The sequence below is a fragment of the Cebidichthys violaceus genome, unplaced genomic scaffold (genome assembly GCF_023349555.1).
Source record: "Cebidichthys violaceus isolate CVI_PGR_0920_01 unplaced genomic scaffold, fCebVio1.0.p SCAF_11, whole genome shotgun sequence".
Lineage (NCBI taxonomy): Eukaryota > Metazoa > Chordata > Actinopteri > Perciformes > Stichaeidae > Cebidichthys > Cebidichthys violaceus.
Genome location: NW_027176274.1, coordinates 14,152,431 through 14,174,878, shown reverse-complemented (window position 1 = coordinate 14,174,878; position 22,448 = coordinate 14,152,431). Strand labels below are relative to the sequence as shown.

General features: G+C 42.9%; 1 protein-coding gene across 7 annotated transcripts in view; it reads right to left on the bottom strand.

Annotated features, from left to right (window-relative positions):
- Positions 1-2,405: 2,405 nt before the first annotated feature.
- The window catches only part of LOC137868316 (phospholipid-transporting ATPase IH-like), a 31,919-nt gene continuing 11,876 nt past the window's right edge, over positions 2,406-22,448 (bottom strand). For 2 of the 7 annotated variants that reach the window (XM_068705015.1, XM_068705018.1), the window contains 25 exons: positions 20,269-20,397; positions 18,953-19,056; positions 18,791-18,841; positions 18,578-18,642; positions 18,392-18,473; positions 18,142-18,292; positions 17,838-18,035; positions 17,534-17,707; positions 16,720-16,886; positions 15,946-16,017; positions 14,892-14,965; positions 14,673-14,776; positions 14,373-14,554; positions 13,684-13,917; positions 13,123-13,300; positions 12,924-13,026; positions 12,307-12,452; positions 11,841-11,900; positions 11,117-11,244; positions 10,868-11,003; positions 10,312-10,335; positions 9,285-9,350; positions 8,915-9,018; positions 8,655-8,820; positions 2,406-5,452 (listed from right to left, as the gene is read on the bottom strand). In XM_068705015.1, the coding sequence (XP_068561116.1) occupies positions 5,180-5,452; positions 8,655-8,820; positions 8,915-9,018; positions 9,285-9,350; positions 10,312-10,335; positions 10,868-11,003; positions 11,117-11,244; positions 11,841-11,900; positions 12,307-12,452; positions 12,924-13,026; positions 13,123-13,300; positions 13,684-13,917; positions 14,373-14,554; positions 14,673-14,776; positions 14,892-14,965; positions 15,946-16,017; positions 16,720-16,886; positions 17,534-17,707; positions 17,838-18,035; positions 18,142-18,292; positions 18,392-18,473; positions 18,578-18,642; positions 18,791-18,841; positions 18,953-19,056; positions 20,269-20,397 (3,171 nt within the window). In that variant the 3' untranslated portion in view covers positions 2,406-5,179. Of the gene's footprint in view, positions 5,453-6,541; positions 6,765-7,900; positions 8,016-8,654; positions 8,821-8,914; positions 9,019-9,284; positions 9,351-10,311; positions 10,336-10,867; positions 11,004-11,116; positions 11,245-11,840; positions 11,901-12,306; positions 12,453-12,923; positions 13,027-13,122; positions 13,301-13,683; positions 13,918-14,372; positions 14,555-14,672; positions 14,777-14,891; positions 14,966-15,945; positions 16,018-16,719; positions 16,887-17,533; positions 17,708-17,837; positions 18,036-18,141; positions 18,293-18,391; positions 18,474-18,577; positions 18,643-18,790; positions 18,842-18,952; positions 19,057-20,268; positions 20,398-22,448 lie in introns of those variants that run through there. The other 5 variants (XM_068705017.1, XM_068705020.1, XM_068705019.1 and 2 more) reach the window with 5 other exon arrangements.

Here is a 22,448-nt window from a genome sequence, read left to right as displayed (position 1 = left end):
CACTCACAAGAAGTTAAGAGGCCATGCTATGAAGCTCATTTCATTGACACAACTTTCTAAGTCACCAAAATTGCTAATTCATGTTGCTGTATGTATATTTTTGACCCAGCAGATTTTGTCATTTTTCTGTTAACCCATAATAAAGTCATGAAAGAACCAAACTTCATGAATGTTTTTTGTGACAAAGAAGTATCTGTTCCAATCACTCTATCAGAGAAAAATCAGAGTTGTAGAAATAACTGGAAACTCAAGAGAGCCATGACATTATGTTCTTTACAAGTGTATGTAAACTTTTGACCACAACTGTGTGTGTGTGTGTGTGTGTGTGTGTGTGTGTGTGTGTGTGTGTGTGTGTGTGTGTGTGTGTATATATATATATAGATAGATATAGATAGATATAGATATAGATATAGATATAGATATATATATATATATAGATAGATAGATAGATAGATAGATAGATAGATAGATAGATAGATAGATAGATAGATAGATAGATAGATATATATATATATATATATATATATATATATAGATATATATAGATATATCTATATATATATAGATTCATTTTCAGCATCTTACTGTAACTACAATAAAAATGTTAATCTTAATAATACATTTTATTTATCGAGCGCTTTTCATAGTACTCAAAGACACTTTACATTAAAATCAACATATGTAAAAGCTATACACTATAAAAAACATAAAACACACAATAATGGTCACACATTAAAAGCAGTTTTGAAAAGGTGGGTTTTGAACATGGAAAGTTCAGTGCAGTCTCGGATGTGTTTGGGGAGAGAGTTCCAGAGGGAGGGGACAGGTACGGAGAAGGCTCTGTCACCCCATGTCCGGTGCTTGGTCCTGGGTGGAAGGGACAGGAGGTTGGCATCAGAGGAGCGGAGCCGACGGGATGGAGTGTGGTGGTGGAGCAGGTCAGTGAGGTAGGAGGGGGCCTGATTATGGAGGGCTTTATGAGTGAGGAGAAGGGTTTTGTATTCGATCCGTTGTGGGATGGGGAGCCAGTGGAAGTTCTGGAGAACAGGGGTGATGTGCTCACCGGAGCGGGAGAGCAGGCGAGCAGCAGAGTTTTGGATATACTGGAGTTTATTTAGGATTTTGGATGATGTGCCGTGAAGAATGCAGTTGCAGTAGTCGATTCAGGAGGTGATGAATCTTGCCCTGACAAAGATAGTTTAACTTGTTTCAGGACAGTCACATAACATTATGAAAGGTTAAAATAAGTATAATTTATTTTGATATCAAATTCAACACAGTAAAATATTGTAAAACAACTTGTCGCCTGTGAAATGCTGATCCCTGCTGTTTGGTTTTGGCATTTCTTTCGTTATGACATCCAAAAGCAGCACAAAAGTCACATTTTATTTTAATGGGTCAGAACCTGCTGCAAGATGGCGGCGGCAGAGACGCACCTTACAAGCCGGAGTGCAGCAGCTACTGTAGCTTATGAGACGTTAGAATACCGTTTGTCTGCCCTTTCCAGTTAATGCAGGAATGGTTTTAAAAGTACCATGCCTGCTAACGTTAGCCAACAAAATGAGTAGGCCTATATCATCAATGTTGACCTAAACATTAGTTAAACCAAAAGATACTTTGAAAATTATAGTTGAATCAACAGCAGAAAGGGCGCCGAAGATGCGAAGCTAAATAATTAACAGTAATTAATTGCTAATTTACACTTTAACACTGTTTCTGGCACTAACGCACTATCAACTAAAGTCAGATGTTTTTAAACGAATTGCCGTTCCTGCAGTTAACTGCTTACAGTCAACATTAACTAGCTAAGTTAACTAGTTAGCTAAAATTAGCATGCTAACTTTTTAGCCAACTTCCCAATTCAAATACATGTTAGCCTGCTAAGGAGAGGTAGACAGGCATAAACAAATTAACATTACCTTTTAATACTGCGGGTGCTGTATGATCCATGCCCGGATATGTGGCATCCCTTCCATCTTCATCCACTGCATAGTTAATCTAACGTTAGATGACTTCCAGAGGCTCAGACTTGACAATGACAACGGGAGAAAAGCTAGCGGGGGTCGAGTTGCATTGTGGGTAATATATGCGCCAAGTTTTGACAATGTAGACAAATGTGTGGAATAAAAAAAAGAGTGGTTCTGCTGCATTTTTTTATTTTTGAATTGTTCCTCATGAGTATGACAATGTTATAGTAGCTAAACTGATATTAGACAACCCGGCATAAGGCTAATATCTGTGGGCTGGTACAGAGTGGCTGATTAGCGTGAATGAGGCGCAGGTGTGCTGCCACGTGACGATCATGTGACCGGGGAATGGTGGAAATTGATTGAGGTCTGAAATGACAAGAGAGAGATATTTACGGATAATGGCAGAAATGATATAAAATGAACACAGGTGACAAATGCTTTCACTCGTTCTTTATTACAAGCAGAATGACAATACAGTGCTCTGCCCCCATTTGCTACAGACAGGCTGGCAAAAAGTCAATAACTGAACTTTTAAAGTCTTTATCCAAAACAAAAAGTAAATTCTCAAAACCTGTTTAGTAATACAAACAGTGCTGTACTGAAGGTATGATATGAGAGGCGTGCTGCTCAGAGCACAGAAGTCGACATTTCAGACATTTGCCAAGCTCAGGGGTGACAGGATGAGCACCTGCTGTTCTGCTGATGGACTTAGAAAAAGCAGTTTGACATTCTGATCAGCAGTAGAAGGCTGGTGCGATAAACCCATTTGAGATAGGGGCTACAGTTCCTAGTCAAGTTATTTGGTCACTTTTTTTTTTTTTCTCACCCACTACATTCTTAAAAAAATAACTTGTGAGGAAGAGTGAACACTTATAAGCCCCTAGACGACGGACATTAGACCTTGTTTTAGGGGGGAAACTGATCTGTTGTAGAACAAAGTGCAGTGTGTAGACCTATTTGTATTGTAAATCTCTAATGAATCATATAATGTATATGTTGCTCTAATTTTGGTTACAAACTTGAACACACATTCTAACAGTTAAAATATAGTCTTCTCTCTGGGATACAAAAGTAGCAAAAGAAATATTCAATGTGGACAACACAAAAATGACTGTGGAGGACTCAGATAAACTGTTTAAAGAATGACTCCAAAGAATTCCCCATTACACTATTAAAGTAAAATAGACCTTATAGCATTGTTATGGTAGGATTTGTACGTGACATGTAGAATATGTCTGGATACAGTATGGCAACAGCACAGTGAGGTGGGACACTGCATAACAAGCACCAAGGCCCTTCTATTAATCTACTGAGGTCAGGACGTTGAGCCCCCAAGTTCAAACACTTGTGGAGGCTTGTGGGCTTTGAGTGAAAACTGAAAGAGACAAATCCAGACCTCCAACCAAACTGAAAAATCATCTATGCCCCAGTAAAAAAATACCGAACACCTGTTATTAAATCTATACATGTTGGCAGATGGTGATGTGTATGAAAATAAACTGTATAAACATACAAAAATGCTTCGGAATCTGACATTCAAGACTTCCAGAGTCAGTCACTTGCTGTGCAACAGGACAGATATGCTTTGGACAAAGAGGACTTCGGATGTTAGAAATGCAGAAAAGTGGTTCATCCATAATGAGCTACAATCTTCAGCTGGAGGACATGATGGACAAATCAGTTCAACATTCTATCGATTTGATTGTGACATCGCCGCTTCAAGTCTACTTACAACAGACTAAAGAACATCTCTTCTCACTACAATATATATCAAAAGTTGTTTTTTTTAAGTTACATCCATACATCAACAGTGACCGCCATCAATCATTTTTAGAACAATACAGAATAACTCATAGATAAATGCAACACAGAGAAAAAAAAACCTTATAATGTGACAACATGACATCAGCATTCTTACGTTAACTTTTGCATAACACAGAGCATGGCAGCAAACACACAAGCACAATGCAACAGGGAGGAGTAGCAAGTCATTTAGGACATCCATAAATAAAGACTCTGCGAGTCCGGGGCTGCTGCTGCTGCTGTTACCCCACAGGACCACACTGGGGCAGGAGTGGGTACAGTGTGCTCATTGTTGGGAGAAAGACAAAGGTGTCGGGATACGGTTCATGATGAATGATGTCCGGGACGAGGGAGGATATGGAAGAACCGAGAGAGGAGCGGATCAGCATGCTGCAGGGAGATCCGACATGCTACACTGGCAGATAAGAAGAAAACAAAAGTCGACACAATCGTGAGGGTAAAAGAAGAGGAATAATTGACACACTACCAGACACGTATGCCCTCTGAACCGGTCCACTCACAAGCATGTTTAAACTGACTTAGAAATATAATCCACTAAAAATCAGTATCTATGAATTAAGGCAGGGTGGCTAGTATACGGCACATCCCTCTTCAGATTCCCCCCATTTCCCTCCTGCAGCTGTGTGTGTGTGTAAGGCTTTGTATTACACCTCTTCTACTTTTTTTATTATTATTGGTTGTTTTTCTTTTTACACCTTTCTCCTTTGGCTACTAGCCTGCTGCTGTGTGGCTACCTGTAAGGCAAAGGTGTGTCACGTACAAACATACAGTAACAGGCAAATTCATGCATACAGTCGCGCACATGCACACGCACACACACCTAAAGGGTTGAGCTTGACGGCCGCAACCATACTTGGCCAGACCAAAAACGGTACATAAATGTTTTCAACAAACATTAACAAAGAAGCAAACGGGACACGGAAAGTGGAGGAACAGGCAAGAACGGGAGACTGAAAATGAGGACAAGGAGTACAAAAAGGCCTGACTGTGGACATGTTGACACAGGACAGTTCAATAGTGCGTGAAACAATGCACCTTCGCCCCTTTGTTCTTAGACTTGTTCAAGTAAGAGTTTGGGTAGGAACTTGGTTGAGACTAAGATAGGGGACTACACTGAATCGAAAAGATGTTACCAAAGTATGAAGATGAGGCGTCGGGGCTGAAATATCTAAAGGGTTGTCCACTCAGGTGTAGCCCAGAAAATGCACACGGTGAGTTCAGTATGGAGGTGGATGCATGTGAAGATGTTTGTTTGTATTTTGCTCTAGAAATCCTTGATCCTTGAGATGCCGTCTCTCGGTCCCACACCCAGGCGCTGATGCACTTTTATGTTTTCGGCCCGCGAGATCCACATGCACATAGTTTCGGAGGCCGCGTTTTTGTGTTCACAAGGAGGTCTCGGGCCCTGGAGCGTAGTAGGCAAACCCTTCTCCCGAGAGACGGAGCATGTAAGGGCTGAGAGAGCACACGTCTGCCCCTCCACCTTCCGCCAAGTGGACCAGTAGTTTCTGAGGAAGGGGATCAGACCTGCGGAGCGACAGTGTCTCCGCAGCGCCGAGGTGGAGGCGAGAGGAGTCCGTGCTCGTGCCTTTGTAGGATCGACGAAGGGACAGTGGAGTCAACTCGGCCACGCAAGCCCGCGACAGCTTCTCATCATCCTACGGAGAGAAGGAAGGATGTCTTGTCACAAGGGAGATCCGAACCACAGAAGAGGGAAAAGGAAATACATAAATAAATAAAAATAAAAAAATGAAATGAGAAGAATTGCACCATGCAGATCAAACAACTTGTGAATGAGAAGAGAATGTGAGACAGCTTGATGCATAAGATCGGACAACAGGGATTCATTCAGAAGGTTTAATAGATTTGTTTTATATATCCAGATGTTTTGTTTTAATGGTTGGTTAGAGACGCTTGGATCAAATTTACTGAACAAACAGCGTGGATTCTGGGCATAATTTACTGATCAATGATGAGAAACCCTCTGAACATTCCCATTGTGATTAATAGTGGTGACAGATTATAAAATGAAGACATAAGTTACACTTGCTATTCCATCTTCCAACACCAGATGTCATCAGTATTCCTGATACAAGATGATACTTTCCAGATACATGCTGCCTGGGCAACTTGGATTTTTCAGTTTCATCTGTGACATCGAGTTGGATTAGGTAACCTACTGATGACCCTGCCTAATAAAATGACCAAAGTTACCAACTAAACGTTATTCAAATCTGTATGACCCGCTCAGTCATCTCAAATTTCACATCTAAACCTCCTTTGACCCAGAACCTTCAGTGTGAGCTCCTCTTGCTTACTTTCACATCTGTCTTAAGCTGCAGTCCAGCACCAAAGAGGAGTCACGACAAGCCTACTACTTGTTGCCCACATGACAAGTGGCAACGGATGAAATTAAGTAGCCTGGGTCTAATAAAGAGAGGATAGAATTCCTCAATTGGCTGCTACCCTGATCAAGTCAATTCCCATCCCACATGCAGTGAGAAGCACAGCATGCTTTGCAACTAGCACTGCAGACTTAATTGGAGGTTGCAATTCCTGAAAGTAGGTTTGACGAAAGGAAACATCTTGTATAGATTCAGTTATCTAGCAAACCCCCCCCCCCCCACCCCCCAGCCTGAGCAATAGCACAACAACATGCCCCATGCAGTGCAGAGCAGCAGGAAGCATCCCGGCAGCAGCTTCAGGAACCCGACTCCCCGCGGTAAACGCCCTCTGTGTGCCGTTACCATGGTGACCCTAGCCCACCTAGGGGGGTGCACTCTTGGGTGTGCTGGGAGGGGTGCTGTGGCTGTGTGACATCATGGAGTCATAGTTCCTAGCAGCTTTCTCTCCACTGTCTCCCTCACAGGTCCTACCAGGGTGGAGCGGGTTCCTCTCATTGCTTCCCCCTCCACCATCTGCAGTGCCAGGAGCCACACAGCCCTCCAGGGGCCCCGCTGTCCTTACCTTCTGTGGATGACGTTAAAGGAAAGTGAGGTGATGAATGAACCTGTTCAGACCGTGCGTCTTGTATCCAGATATACTCACTGGCCTTGGCTAGTTTGATATTGTTTGTGGTAACTGTGACCACCGCAACTAAACTGAAAAAGCTTTCAGTGCAGTGATTACACTTTCATGTTCAGTGTACATGGTCACTCACATCCCCAGCCAACTCTGAATGGGACTTCAGATAAGGCCCCAGTGCATTCTGGGTTAGTCACAGCTGTAAATACCACCGTCCAAACCTGATTTGATCTCCAAGGACACATTTTAGAGGGAAGCTTAAACAGTGTTGTGGATCTTTGGCAATAAAAGGTTGATAACCTTCTTTCGGGATTGCACACCATTTCTGTAAATCAACTTCAGGCTGATGTGATAGCTAACACATGATCTGGAATGGTTTAGTGATGACAATGAATTGGGACAGCAAGTAAAGCCTATTTTCTCAATAAATCTTTTAGTCTATAAAATGTCAGAAATTAGAGAAAATGTCTTCAAATGTCTCTTTTTGTCCAACTAACGTCCAAAACCCTACAACAATCATTTTACAATAATATAACAGAAAAGAAACTGCTTATTTTAAGATCAGAGAAGCCGGAGCTTTGTGATTTTGGCTTTGAAAATTACTTGAAACAAATAATAATTTATCGAAACAGTTGATGATGATTTTTGAATAACCATAATAGATAATAAGAAATATCAAACTGGTGTTTTGCCTGGAAGACATTCTGAAAATCCAACTGATTTGTTTCTGACTAACAATTTTGGAAAAACTGTGATCCCATATATGCCAAAATCATTTAAAAATACACAACAAGGTGACAAAATAAAAGACATCACAAATCATGGCATGCAATTTAAATATCTTAAACAGTATATATAAAACAAAACACAAAAGACACACAATATAAATATAATGGAAAGGGTGACAGGAAAATATAATCTAACCTGGTTTACAAACCAAACACTGTTTCACTATTGTCATCAATAGCGACCTAGTAGTTAGTTTCACATGAAGCGAGGCAGTAAGTGAGACAGTAATAAGTGGTTTACACTGAGACATACCACCGTGCATACAGAGACGAGGGCTTAAAAGAGAGAGTCACCTCCTCTTCCTGCTCCTCTCTCGTCTCTCTGGGCCAATCAGAAACTCATTCTGCTGGAGGACTGAGAAAGCATGAAGATGGTGGATGGCTCCACAGTAAGGCACGGGCGAGTGGACTGCAGTTACCCCCCGAAAGAGCGCGTGAGTGCAGAGTGCAGAGTCACAGGAGCAGTGGGGGGGAGGGGGACACAAGAGAGGAGAGGGTATTGAAGGGGGAGAAAAAAGAAAGGAAGAAAAAGAAGGATAAGGCCGGTGAATGAAAGGAAAAGGGAGGATGGTGTGGATGATGGTGGTCCATCAGATTGCAGTGAGAAGGGAGAAAAGAGAAGAAAGAGCACAGCAGGGAGAAATCTGTCAGACCTTTCATTCATTTTGCCATTCACGGTGAAGCTTGTTTCACGGAGAGGTGAAGCTAAGCCACAGGGAACAGAAAGTCATTCTAAATCACACTGCTGCTCAAAGCTATTAGGGATTCTAATGGCGTTCCTGGATGATTAATTGAGTGGAATAGATTTGCAGCTTACTCATGTGGTTTCTTACAGTCAAAACTTGAAGTATCAGCTAGCATAGAAGTGGATTCTACATACTATATCAGACCATTTCAGTTTATGAACTGAAATGGTCTGCTAAAAAGGCACAATTTAAAAAAATGGGAAAGCATTAATTGGTTAATGATTTTAGCAAAGCAGAAGTTGCTACAGGAAAACAGCTAACCTGGGGACAAGACAATTTAAAGCTCGGTGCCGAGATCGTACCTGTGCACGTTCGGTGGCTGTGGGACACATGGCCCTGCAGAGGACCTTCTTGATGACATCTGGCAGCAAGCTGACCGTTATAAGCAGGATGATGCTGAGCCAGGCCGGACCGCTGGACAGCATCTGCATGAACACGTAGTACATCCTCTGGTAGTTCAGGAAGGGCCTACGCAGCAACGGGAAAGACAGAGAAGGGTTTCACAAATCTCCGAAGCTAGAAAAAAGTTGCACTTGCTAGAAAAAACCAAAGCATATTTTACCAAATGATGCCTCCCCAGAGAAGAGAGAAAATAACGTAGAAAAGTAGTGACCCCCAGATGACAAAGTGATTGATCCAGGTCCAGTGGTGTGTGTCCAAGGCAAGCTGAAACAAACAGAATGCACACATAAAAACACTCAGCCTGTCAATGAAGTCAATGACTTTGCCTTTAGGGTTTACTGTTGTGCAAACTGAGCGGCCAGTGTGTAGTCAATCATTTACGTAACATGCTAGTTAACGTGTGCGCCGCGAGCTTGTCCACGCATACGATGGGGCACACATGCAATGGTAATGAACTCATTTAAACGGAGGGAACATTGGGGTGTCTCTTTTCTTCCCTGTTTCACTTCTGAAGACATGTGCTCACGCACCTTGAGCGTAACGGTGAAGACCAGCACAGTAAAGACGAGAGTCCCGAAGGTCCAGTTCCCAAACATCTGCGAGGGAAGGAGGGGAAGAAGAGGGTTAGCGGCCACATCAATCACACACCCCTATCACCCAGCATCCATGGATTGGTGGACATCCTGTGGTTTTACAGTGCATAGCACAACAAAGGGGAAATGTGGTCTGTTTGAATCGGAGTAGTGTTTCTTTTAAGCTTTGGAGCCAATAAACTGAGAATATTTTCCCTTCCCTTCCCTCTTTGCATCCAAATCTTTCTACCTGCTGAAATCCTAGAAACGGTTTAAGCAGACATCAGGAGTGACAGATGGAATGAGAGTTGAGAGGGAGGTAATGAAAGAGGGAGGGGGGTGGAGGGAAATCAAGACGAAGAAAGACGGGAATTTATGTAATAACCACAGCTGGTTGTTGGTACCAGCGCACCTTCTTTGCAAGAGTGCCTCCTTCCATTCATTATTTTCTTTATGGATGCAATAAACAGTGGGAATTTCCATTTTAAACCTGCTTTATTTTTGTTTGTTTGTCACCGGTCCAGCCAACCCCTGGATGCTGGAGCAGTGAAATTAAAAACTACCCAACCCCAAGAACTGCTACCACAAATACATTGGACGTACGAACACACACAGATGCACAAACACGTTAAACAGAACAACAAACAGATGTTAGATCTTAATCTATAGTGCATACTAGCATTATTCTACTTACTAGCACAACGAAACACAAGGATAATGTGGGGGAGCATCTAAGGTTTCTACTATGTCAGTGGAGTTGTTAAGATCAGGTACTGTGTAGGATTCAGGGCTTTACAGAGATTAGAGGAATAATGGAGCACAGGAAAACTACACATTCAAATGAAAGGGCATGGAGGATGAAGTGAGGAGGGATGAAACTGGATGAAACTGGATGAAACGGTCAAACTGAAAGCTTAAACGGTACGACAGGAACTAAAAAAGTGTAAAAGACAGAGAGAGCTGACAGGGAGGGAGATAGGCTTACCATCTGTGTGTTGGTGGTCATAAGCTGAGGAAGAAGAAGAAGAAGAAGAAGAAGAAGAAGAAGAAGAAGAGGAGGAGGAAGTGGAGCAAAATAAAGAGAAAGGAAGCAGAGAGAAGGAGGGGGAAGAAAAGAGAAAGGAATCAGGACAAAGGGAAAAATGAATTTCAGGATGTTTCAACTTAAAAAACAGGACCAAAGGCAATTGAAAACAGTTGACATGATACAAATTAACAATACAGAGAAAGATGCTACTGCGTTGTCGATATGAATGGAGATCCGATGCTGCTGACCTATCGGGGGGCCCGGGACAGAAACCTTACTGTTACAGACCCATAATAACAAAAACATGACCACAAAGTCATCCTGTAACACTTAACTCCTCTTTCATGAGAATCCAATGGAGATGGATGAGTGTTCTTAAAGGGAGCACTAACTTTGTGTCCATTATTCTCTTTCAATTTCCCTAAAGGACACCTCGAACGCCCCACAAACTGATCTATTTGTACTCGTTTCACGAAAATGACGGATCCCACTGCCTCTGTTGACATAGGCTCACCTGGCCATTGCTGGTGAAGGTGGTGTTGTCAAACAGGAAATAGGCACCAAAGAAGAAGATAACAGCGTCAAACACACCCAGGCACGTCCAATACATGAAGACGGGCCAGCGGAGGAGGGAGTTCTTCGCTATGTCCCTAAGAAAGACAGCAGACAAAAGGAACAGCTGAGCAAAAGAAACAGAGATTGTATCATAAAAGTCACGGAAAAGATACAAATGCTATTTTTTTTGCATCAGAACTGCGCTGACTTGTACAAGGAGGGGTCCCTCTTGAGCCTCTCAATGGTGATGTGCTGCTCAACCAGGCTGTAGAGGAGGATGGGGAGTGAGGTGAAGCTGATGTTGTACAACGTCAAATAGGCGGTGTCGTACAGAGGCTGCAGAGGGACAAAGACAATACAGATGACATCAACCTCAAAGCTACTTTAATTGGTTGTTTTTGGCCACTTGTGGGCAGCAGAACAAGCTGAATATATTGACAAATTAAAGTTTTTGTTGTTATAATGAACATGTTGCACATAATTGTCTAGTTTCAAATACAGCAGGCAACATGAGCTTTCATTTACAGTTGTGGCTTTCCCTATTCGACGATTATGAGTCTCCTTTTAGCTCTGTTCTGGGAAAAATAGCAGGTCCTTCAGCTGCTAGATGTGCTTCTTTGAGACCAGCTAGTTGTAAACTCAGCCGTTTTGGTGTTTGGCAGGTACAGTGAAGTGGGTTTATTAGAGCTGGAAATAAGATTGATGACAGTGGAGTTTGTGGGTCATGAAAAAGGGTGAAAATGAGGGGAACTGCTGAGTAGAGTGTTCATTCTCTGACACTAATTAATGCAGCTTTAAACATAAACATTGAAAAATCATTAATTGCAACATGAAGACAGTTCAATTTGTGACACTGTTAGGATATGTAACGGCGTTGCACATATTACACTGTGAGCTTGCAGACTGGAGCCCTAACAGTAGGATGTACTTACCTGCTGGGAGAAACCACAGAAGAACTGGTACAGGAACTGAGGGAAGATGAAGCATACATTCTGGAGAGATTTAAGAGGAGGAGACAACACATAGAGAGAGTGATCAGCTTGTGACGAGTACACGGGAAAAGATTTGAAGAATCTAAAAATGCCACCATCTACACATTTCTGTTTATGCAGAGATTGCTTGCTATAAGCTCACTGAGTGGGCCGCAAAGAGCTGGCCTGCCAAAAGAAGAAAAAAATGAATCAGTTGGCAGGGCACTGCTTGCTGTGGAAGCCGCCCACACTGATCATCGGAGCCATGAATCCAGGAGAGAATGTTTCACCGGGGATTCATGAATCCGGTAATCTGTCAGAGTAGCTGCAAAATCTGGTTCTTTTTAACTCAGTGTTTCACTGGAAATTAGCATAAAGTGATTAGAACGTGTGAGCCAGTGGCGCGCACAAGGCATTCGTCTCGTACCTTGTAGAAGAAGTACTGAACAAGTTCAGCAATCCGGATGTAATAGTAGTGGCCATGAACGAGCAGCATCTTCTTCAGGTGTTTGAACTTCGGGATGGCATAGTCGCTGTTCCTTGCCGCCTGTCGGCCCTCTTTACCCATGATGCCTTCAGGAGAAAAGGGAGATGGGTTACATGAAATCTGAATTAGGATTATTACACAGCCATGGGTGTAACACACAATGGTGGTTTTCTAAATATGGAGACTAGAGCCCAACTAATATACTATTATATAGGTGAGGCAAAACTGGCTTTTCACAAATATATTATGTTGGCAGATAGTCAAATAGAAACCAAGTGCATGCATGTTTTATTCAATGAATGTGTAGGTATATGTGGTCATTTTTAAAAATCAAGTTCAATATATTATTTATTTATGTAGTTACCAATTCTAATTATTTATTTAATAATTTATTCAAGTAAGGATTTCTGTTGAAAGAATTTAATAATAAAAGTTCACTGTCAAATGTTAAACCTCCTGTCTCAGTACATATCTGACAAGGATTCCTGCCTGCTCTAAAAGAGGCAGCGTCTTTCATTTATTAATAGACGTTTATTACGGTGTTGAAATGTACTCACCAATGCCCACATGTGCTTCCAGGATCATGCTGACATCGTTGGCCCCATCGCCGATGGCGAGGGTTATGGGGTGCTCCTTGGAGACTTTAATTAGCTTCACAATCTGCAGAAACAAAAGCCCAACGTCAGTCACTACCACTGTTTGTCACTGAGGAATGGGTCCGGACTATATCTGTAAAGTGAAGCGCAGCTCTCTCACCTGTGCTTTCTGCAGTGGTGCCATCCGACAGCAAAGCACAGCGCTACAGTTGCGACAGATCTCTAAAAAGATCTCTCTGTAGTTGCCGGAACCGGCCCCCTCCTGTTTGGGCTTTAGTACTGCAGACAGAGTGGCCCCGTCGATGATCAGACCGAAGTCGAGGCAGTCTACTGACAACCTGGATCAAAATATCACAGACCGATCAACAGGAAAGCTTCGTAGATCAGTCTGCAGTCTTGATATTCTACTTCTCTGAACTTGCGTTAAATGGAAATATTATTTATGATTATGTGATGCATGGATCCACAGCATTCACCATGCAAGATGTTGTGTATACACCGTCAAGCTGTAACTGTAAGTCGAATAATAAATTACTCGATGGTCATTTTCAAAATGTGATGGTTCCAGATGTGATCATTTGCAGCTCGTTCTTGTTTTACATTTTAGTAAATTCACCTTGGGCTCTAAACTTGCGATCACTATTTACTGATGTGGTATAGACCAAACGACTGACAGAGAAAACAATAAGCACTGCAGGTATACACATGAATGATGTCATACCCAGAAATAGAGCGTTGTCTGAGAACCGTCCTGTTTAGTTCGAACAGAACATCGTGCAGACTCTGCTCCTCTGTGCGTTTCTTGGTCAGCTCGAGGATCTGGGTGCTGCGGCGGAACAGCTTGCTGGCGTAGCAGGTAGCCGCTGCCGTCTCCATCTTGTCCCCCGTCAGGACCCAAACTTTCATCCCGGCTTTGTGCAGTGACTCAATGGTGTCCGCAGCTTTCTCCTGGAGCCTGCGCATCAATAAGTCGATAAGGGTTTCAGCCTCCAGTGGGGTAGGTTAAAGCATCCATCAAAACTTCAATCAATCAACTACTAGCAGGTGATAACTTATCAATGCGTGACCAATCCTGTCCCTTCCCTTCTCCAGTTTATCTACAAGGCAGTCAAACTGTCAAGCAGCTGATTGATCAGTTGGGGAAAACTATACTGGGGTCTACCTTGTAAGAGCTCAAACACATCTTGTATTCTAACAGAGCAGAACATAAAATGGAAAAAAAGGAAACAAAAGGCACAGCAGCAAAGGTAGTGAGTCACCTATCAGAACCCGGACTTAATCTTTTTTTACCCTCATGAGTCATTACTATACTTTGAAGACGGCTTCATGACTCATTAATCTTCCCCTTTGTCCCCCCAACGCTGCTGCTGAGCTGTTTTTAAATCTCTCCCTCTCTCCCTGGCAACCAACCTGTCCTCCACTGCCGTCGCTCCCAAAAGCACAAAGTCCCTCTCAATGATGTCATAGGCCTGCGCCAGCCTCTGCTCCCTGTCCTGCAGGGCCAGCTTGGCTTCGTTCAGGTGATGACACGCCTCCTGGTATTCGGACTCTGACAGCCTTCGATAAGCAACGCACAGAGTCCGCAGCCCCTCCTGCATTACGGGGAAGAAGAGAGAGAGAGATGGATGGCCATCATATATGGATTTATCAATGCAAAATATATCTATTCCAGAACTGGCCTGACACAATGCACCAAAACTGTACACTTACAACAGCATTCTGTTCCACCCGGGCTTTCACCTGCTCCACCTTCCCAGACACGACACGAGGAAAGATGGATGAGTCTGCCCCCTTGCAAAACAGCAGGCATTCTCCTGAGATGCCACAAAAGCACACACAAAAAAACCCTTTCAAACAAACTGAAAGAGGAGTCTGGTGTCCGACCATGGATTTATAAACTGCATGAAGATAGCATTGAGTACATCTTACCTGCGCTTGACTTGACTATGACGCTCATTCGCCTCCTGACGGAGTCAAAGTTCAGCACGTGGAGCAGCTCAAATCTGATGGAGAGACAGACTTTCAATGAAGGGGTTTCTTTTTCTTGCAACTCTGCAACTGAATTCAAATTAGTCCACTCAGCTCTCACTGCAAATTGTCATTTTTTTTTTTACAAGTGGAAAATGATTTGAAAAAAAGGGCAATATCAAAGACTCAAAAGCAAAGGAGGTATTCCAGGGTTTGATCAAACTTTCCAAGGGTGGCTGTTTGGCAAATAGTGACAGACACCTTCATGATTCATCTGCAGTACAACGACGTTTGATAATGTTTTATAATTTTTTTGTGTGTAATCTTATACTGTAATGTCAAAAGTAGGTAACTTACCTTCTCACTCTTGCAGTATCAACACATTTACTTCTAATGTAATGCCCCTCCCTCTCTGTTTTTGAGAATTGTAGATGATCTTTGAACTTTTTTAAATGCAAACTGGAATTCAAATAAAGTGAAACTGAAAATATCGGTTTGAGATGTGAATTAAGTGCACCTTAGGGTAGTTTGTGTAAAAGGCCGAAATATTCCCAATAAATGGTGAAAACAGCAAGTGTGAGAGCCTTTTGCCTTTCCATTCCCTGCAAAGTCTTTACATCTGCTGGATGCACCCCCCCCCCCCCCCCCCTTCTCCAGCTCCCCTGCTTCCTTAAAATAGCTCACTATTGACAGGCCACTGCAGAGAGTGATGGGTGGATAGTGAGGGTGGCTACATGAGCACTTCCTACGGATCAAAACATTAGACGCGTTCCACAAAACCACTCTCTAATGGAATCTCGCTGCCTTTCATTCTTCCAGATCAGTTGGAGCATTTTGATCCGATTGAGCAGTTTCTAAAAACAACCCTCTTGTTTTTTTCTCTCCGTTTAACATGTAACACAATCCGAGAGCCCTTTCTCTCCAGGTAGCTGATGTGTGACCACAACCCCATCAACTCAATTACTCCTATTTTATCTCCTGTGGTGAAACCACAACAGACCTCTAACTAACCAACCTTTCAATCTCGTCGTCTTTGTTGAGGATCTCCATGTAGTTGTCTTTCAGTCTCAGATAGGTGTAACCCAGCCTGGCAACGAGACAGAGACAGAGAGACAGAGAGATGCTTCATGTAAGTCTGGGTATCAATACAAACTATGCAGCATTACTCACTTGTGCCACACTTGTAAAGCAGTTCTGATGCATGTAGCGTAACCTGAGCACAGCTCACACATACACTTACAACAGTTCAGCACATCTGTGAAAGCCATATGCGAGAGAAGCGTGTCTTACGTGTGTCTAAGGCCACATGCATACCAGAAATAGCCCCGTGTTAAAAACAACGTAAGGGTCCGTGTCGGTAGGTGAAATGCGATGCAGGAAGTCCAGTTACATACAGAAACAGTTATCGAGTCCTTTATTGTCAAGCGGTGGTGCGTTCTTGACTGGCTACATGTAAGTCAGTCTGTCCTCAACCTGATGTTGTTTGTCTCATTGTCACATTTTGCTAACGTGTGTGTGACACTTTAGAAAGTGATTTACAGCAAAGGATTCCCAGCCAAATATCAAACACACTTCATGTTTCAATTATCCTGGTCGGCTTATATTGAATATAAATAGCTACAGTTCTCTTACACTGTTCATCTGATGTGAATGTAAACACCCTCAAATTGAAGCTCAAAGCCTAAACTTTTTGTAGTTCACATCAAATTTGCTAGAGTGCAGAGTGCAGGACACTGCCCTACTACTTAAGGACTGTCATTTTGCAAATGGCGTGTTTTAGTGTGTTTACCTTTTCATTCCCTCCACCAAAGCCACCTCATCCGGTGAGGAGGAGATGTAGAAGGAGGTGGGCCTGCCCTGGTGGATGCCCCTCTTGATGCCATCCACCGTCTCCTCCTCCTTCACCTGCACCGTGTGACACAGGCACAGCGCCCGGAAAAACAGATCCTCGTGTTCCTACAGACACAAACATACATTAATTTACATTACAAATGCGACAGTTGAGTTCATTTCAGAAGGTGTGGAACTTCTTCAGAAGCACACATTTGGTTTCCCAGTTAGTATTAAAAACAGTAATACTGAACTACATTTCCCAGAATTATGAAGCAATAATGCAGCACGTCCTTAAACTCTTTTTTTCTGCACGTAACGTTTTGGCAGGGAGTGCTCTTCTCTCTCTCTCTGGTCATCTGTGGTGGCTTCTGCTGCTCATGCTGACTACACACATTCTATTACATCTAAACTAATTACTGTTGCCACAGCCAGAAAAGCGAGGCTCATCACTTTTCTGTGTACCAGAGGACCTTTTTTTTTCCCCATGTAAGACACAGCAAACACTTAGGGGTTACAAGACAATGTCAAAGTTTTCATGAACTGAATACGCAGGCTGTATTCCTACTGTGTTGATCAGCAAAACAAACATTTGTTCTCCTGCCTGAAAACGTGACATGCTAGTTAATCCTCGAGCACGGCTCTCTCCCATCTTCAACTAAAATATGTTAAGAGTTGTCTTTATTCTCATCTCTATTCTATAGCAGAGTTACAATGAGTCTGTTCAGGCTGGATTTAGAAGCCTGTGTACTTTGTGAAACACACATACTTACTCTCCTGTATCCTCCAGGTGAGGAGTCGATCATGTCTATACTGGAAGCAGCGCTGAGGATTTGGCCGTTGCAGATGGCGTGCGGGATGTAGACGTTCCCATCGACGCAGCATTCAATGAACTCCATGTTGTTCTCAGTGAGAGTGCCTGTCTTATCAGTAAACACATACTCCACCTGGGAGGGAGGGAGAAGAAAGGGTAGGGTAAGAGCACGTCTGCAAATAGTTTAAATGCAGATACTGTGTGCAAATGTCGGTGTGTGTGTGTGTGTGTGTGTGTGTGTGTGTGTGTGTGTGCTCGTGTACCTGTCCCAGCTCTTCATTCAGGTCAGAGGTGTTGACCAGAGCTCCCTCCCCCAGCTCTTCGTCGAACATTTCTTCGTCCCAGGTGATGAAATAAGAGCCCAGGAATTTCTGCATCTCCACCGTCACGTACATAGACACTGGGATGATGTAATTAAATAAGACCATGAAGGCCAGGAAGTCTGTGAATGCTCGGATCACCTGAAGGAGGGAGGAAGACAGAAGACGGGCGTGAAGTTTTAGGGAGATGAGATTTTGGGACTGGGTGTCAAGATCATGTTTTTGAGTTTGAGGTTGGTGAACTGACCACGTGGCGCTGGCGCTCGTTCTCAGTCCTGTGGTTGTACCAGGGCTCGTCTCGGTCAGGAGACCACTGCCACGCGTATTTCAGAACGGTGTTGATCACCGCTTTACTGATCAGAATGCACAGATACACGACCAGAAAGGCATTCATCGACCTGCAGGGAGGCGGAGTAAAGATCAGGAAGAGGAAACAGGAATCAATCATACTTTAAATCTAGATCACGCAGGGGAAGGAGTGGGGACGTTAATCATACTTTTCTACAGCGGAGCGCTTCTGAGATTTAGACTGGTAATTAAGCGCCATCTTAGTCTCCATACCGGTGTAGATTGCAACAGCTGAGGGGAGAGAAAACACTGAGTCATCAAGCCAATACCCACACCAGCCTTTCCTTAGCTCAAACATTCAAGCGACATTAAACAGTGAATCTGCATATTACTACCATAAATATGTTGTGTGTTCTTCAGTGTGGCTCCTCTAAGGAGCAAATTCTCAGCCCCAAGTGGTCTGCAAGAATGAAACAGAAGCCTTGGCTGTCTTTATTACAGAAAAACCATTAAAGACATTTGATTAATAGAGAAAAAGAGTTGGTCACGTTAATAAAAGCTATACCCAAGAACTATAGAGTACCTGCCGCCAATAAAATTACACTCACCTAGCCACAGGCTCTTCTTTGTCCCTGTAAATATTGATGCGTCCCACAAATCTGCAAAAGAGTCACAGCAAAGTAAAATCAACAGGGAGGATCTTCGTCAAAGAGCGTTGTGGATGATAATATGTGTACAAAGATGCATCAGCGAGCGTGTGTCACACTCACTTGTAGAGGTCAGGCTGTGGTTGTTCACATTCAATAGTGGCATGTAGCGAATCCACCTCCTGCTCCGTTCTAAAGGCCATGGTATCTTGTACTGCATAATAGGTCTGAGATAGGGAGGTGGAGGAAGGGGGATGAAGAAGAAGACAACAACAGAGGAAAATGTCACCCGCAGTCACTAATGAGAACCGGGTTCATTTGCCTCCTCAGTCTGGCGTTCAGCTGATTTTCTAAATGACTGGGCGAGGCAGGGAGGTGAGCTGTTACAGACCGCTCCACCGGGTCAGCAGAGAAGGACAGCATGCTGGGATGGTGAGCACATCAGGGGGTCACCCCCGGGGCATGTATGAGGAGAGTGGGTGGAGCACTACACCATATGCTGTGTGTCTGTGTGTGAGCGTGGGCGTGTTTGACCCATCTTGTGGGGACATAAACCTAATTACACAGTCACATTGGGGGGACTCGCCTTGCTTTTAGAGACAAAATGCATGTCCCCATAACATAAATTGTTACATTTTAGGATGAAGACTTAGAAGGTTTAAGGGGAGGGTAAGGTTAGGTTAACGTTAGGCCACGGGTTAGGCTGGTAGTGGTTGTGGTTAGGGTAAGTCTACAGGAAATAAATGTGTGTTAATATAATTTCCCCAAAAGAAATGAAAACACAACTGTGCGTGTGTTTGTGTGTGTGTGTGTGTGTGTGTGTGTGTGTGTGTGTGTGTGCGTCTGTCTGTGTGTGTGTGTGTTTGTGTGTGTGTGTGTGTGTGTGTGTGTGTGTGTGTGTGTGTGTGTGTGTGTGTGTGTGTGTGCTCAGCCATGTGTTTGGTCATGTGAGTGACATCAATGAACATCAATGAACAAGTGAAAATGTGAAATGTCTGTGAAATGCGCTTACATCATTATGTATTTGTGCGCCTGTGCTCATGTGTTGATTGATAAGCATAGAGATACAACTAGCAGTTCTTCTCAGCAGTGATTAATCTGCTGATTATTTTCTAGATTGATTGATGTCAGAAAAAACTGGAAAATGCATAGCAGTTTGTTAAGTGATGTTTACAAATTACTTGTTTTGTTTGATTAATAATTTAATACCAAATATATTCAGTCTATTACCACAAACTGTATGACAAAGAAACGCACCAATTTCTCACATTTGGGAAGCTGAAACTTTTTGATATCTTTGTCATTTTAAAAGGCTTTTAAAATTAGCTTACATGTTGTTGGTTTTTATCATAAAGCTTCCCTTGTTTTGGGCTCAAAGATGGTTCATTTAAAGATAAATGAAATCATATCTAATCTAAATCCTGAACTAGTCCTGGCACCTTGTGACTGGACTCCCCGTCCAGGCTGGCAGTGGTGACGTAGCAGGTCCCATCATGGCGGCTGGAGGAGAGCAGGATGAGATCACAGGGGAAAGTCTCATCCTCCCTCACCACGACGATGTCCCCCACCTACGCAATAATAAATGAGAGCTTCACGTAAACACGGATTGTAAAAGACAAACACACAGACCTGCAGTGAATCGTCTGCTCATCCTTTACCATTCCTTTTTTTTTTTTTTTTTTCAAAGGATTGAGAAATTGCATAACGGATTATACTTGCGGGGCAGCTTAAGCTCTGATAAATCCCATCTCCACGGTGACCATACACATGACACACGCTCTCTGATTTTGCATGATTAATATATTCATCATTATTCCTGCTCCCAATTCACACACTAATCCTCCCTGTTTGATCTATGGTGGTGAGAAACCTTGGTACAGAAAACACTGGGAGACAGACAAAGGAAGACAGAACAAGACAGCGAGAGACTTTCTGTCTTTCTGGACCAGTGACATCCAGCAAAACTACTGCTGTGGCGACGCAAACTATTAGACTCTGTAACCTTTAAGGCCGGTGTGGTGGTTGATTTTCATATACAGGAGATATAAAATATCTCCACACCGGGCCACACAGCCTCTGCATGCTCGACAAGAGCAGCAGACGCAGCAGAAATGAGATGTACCGGCACCTAAATTATACCCTCTGACACAAATGGTGAAACAAGACTGAGATATGTCGTATCTACACATCTACAAAGGAGGTGCTGAGCTACAAACTCACGTTACGTAGTCTGACACCTCCGCTTTCATTTACGCTGGGATGATGTGAGACAGATATCTGCAGAGAAATATGCCGGCTCAGTGAAACTGGTTCAAGTTTTTCTAAAGAAATCTTCACCTCTACATCTGCTACCAGGAATGGGACCACTGAATAAAACAAAACAATATTAATGGACCTGGTATTGGCTCTACTCTATCGTCCCGCTGCCATTCTTGCTGCTATAAGTAAAAGTAACACCGTTGGACTTATTCATCTCCATTGTGGACTCAGGGTTTCTGCAGTGTTCACCACATCAAATGTAAGACTTTTAAAGACCCTTTTCCTGATAGGGGACAATTAGGCCTACAATTTGTTCTTCGCTACAGTCATTCATCAACATCAACCATGTTTACGACAGGTCGAATGGGGCTGACTAGAACTCCACGGAAAAGGACTGAACAGCGTTCTTCATGCCTAATTGACTGTTACATCAGTCTCACTTGTAATCGTGTAAAACGTCTCCTGACAGCCCACAACTACAAAACAAGATATAACGAATGAAATGAAACCTACAGCTAATGTTACCATCTATAACAGGTAAGACATTTGAGACCTTTGTAAATTAAATTGAATACTTCTTAAAACGTTTTATTGCGGTGATTAAATTAAATGTTTTTAGGACTTCTCGACTTGCAGATACCCTACAGTCATTTATATAGACCAGTAGTGACCTCAAACTATTTGTAACTTCTGGTTGGTTCATATTTGGAGTACTGGAAGTTACCTCTGATCTTGTGGGTTTTAGATGAAGCTATAGAGGCTTGAGTGTACACTAGCTTTTGATTGTTTGCCCTGCTCGCATGCGTCGTTTTGCGCTATAAAATCTTTACATGACGTTTTAGAAGACGGCAATACATAAAAAAGACCGAAACCAATAATGAGCTGACCGTACTAACAAGAATGCTCTGTGAAGCTAAAGCCTGGTACAGGATATTCTTCTGTGCAATAGACCTCCAATGTGGCCCAACACATAAATGAGGCACACTGGGTGGCATGTTTCTTCAGTACAATGAGCACAGGCACTATAGTTTATTGTGAGTCATGCCCACATACACTGCTCTGCTGCCACAAAAATAGTCCCCAGCAAGATGCTATTTACTGCTGTTTGAGTAAAAACTGCAGTTGTTTTAGGAGAAAATGTGTTTGTTTGTTTGTTAAAAGATGTACGTCTTCAGTAGGGATAATTATGCTAATTAGGGTATACAGTATTGAGAAACGCACTAATGCATTGTTGCTTTTCATGGGATTTGTTAACAATGACGAGAATATATAATAACTTTTGTCCTAGTTGACTTGGCAACACCTGTGTTTACAGGCGGTAACTGCTGGTGCATATTAATAATTCAGTTCCTAGATTTCG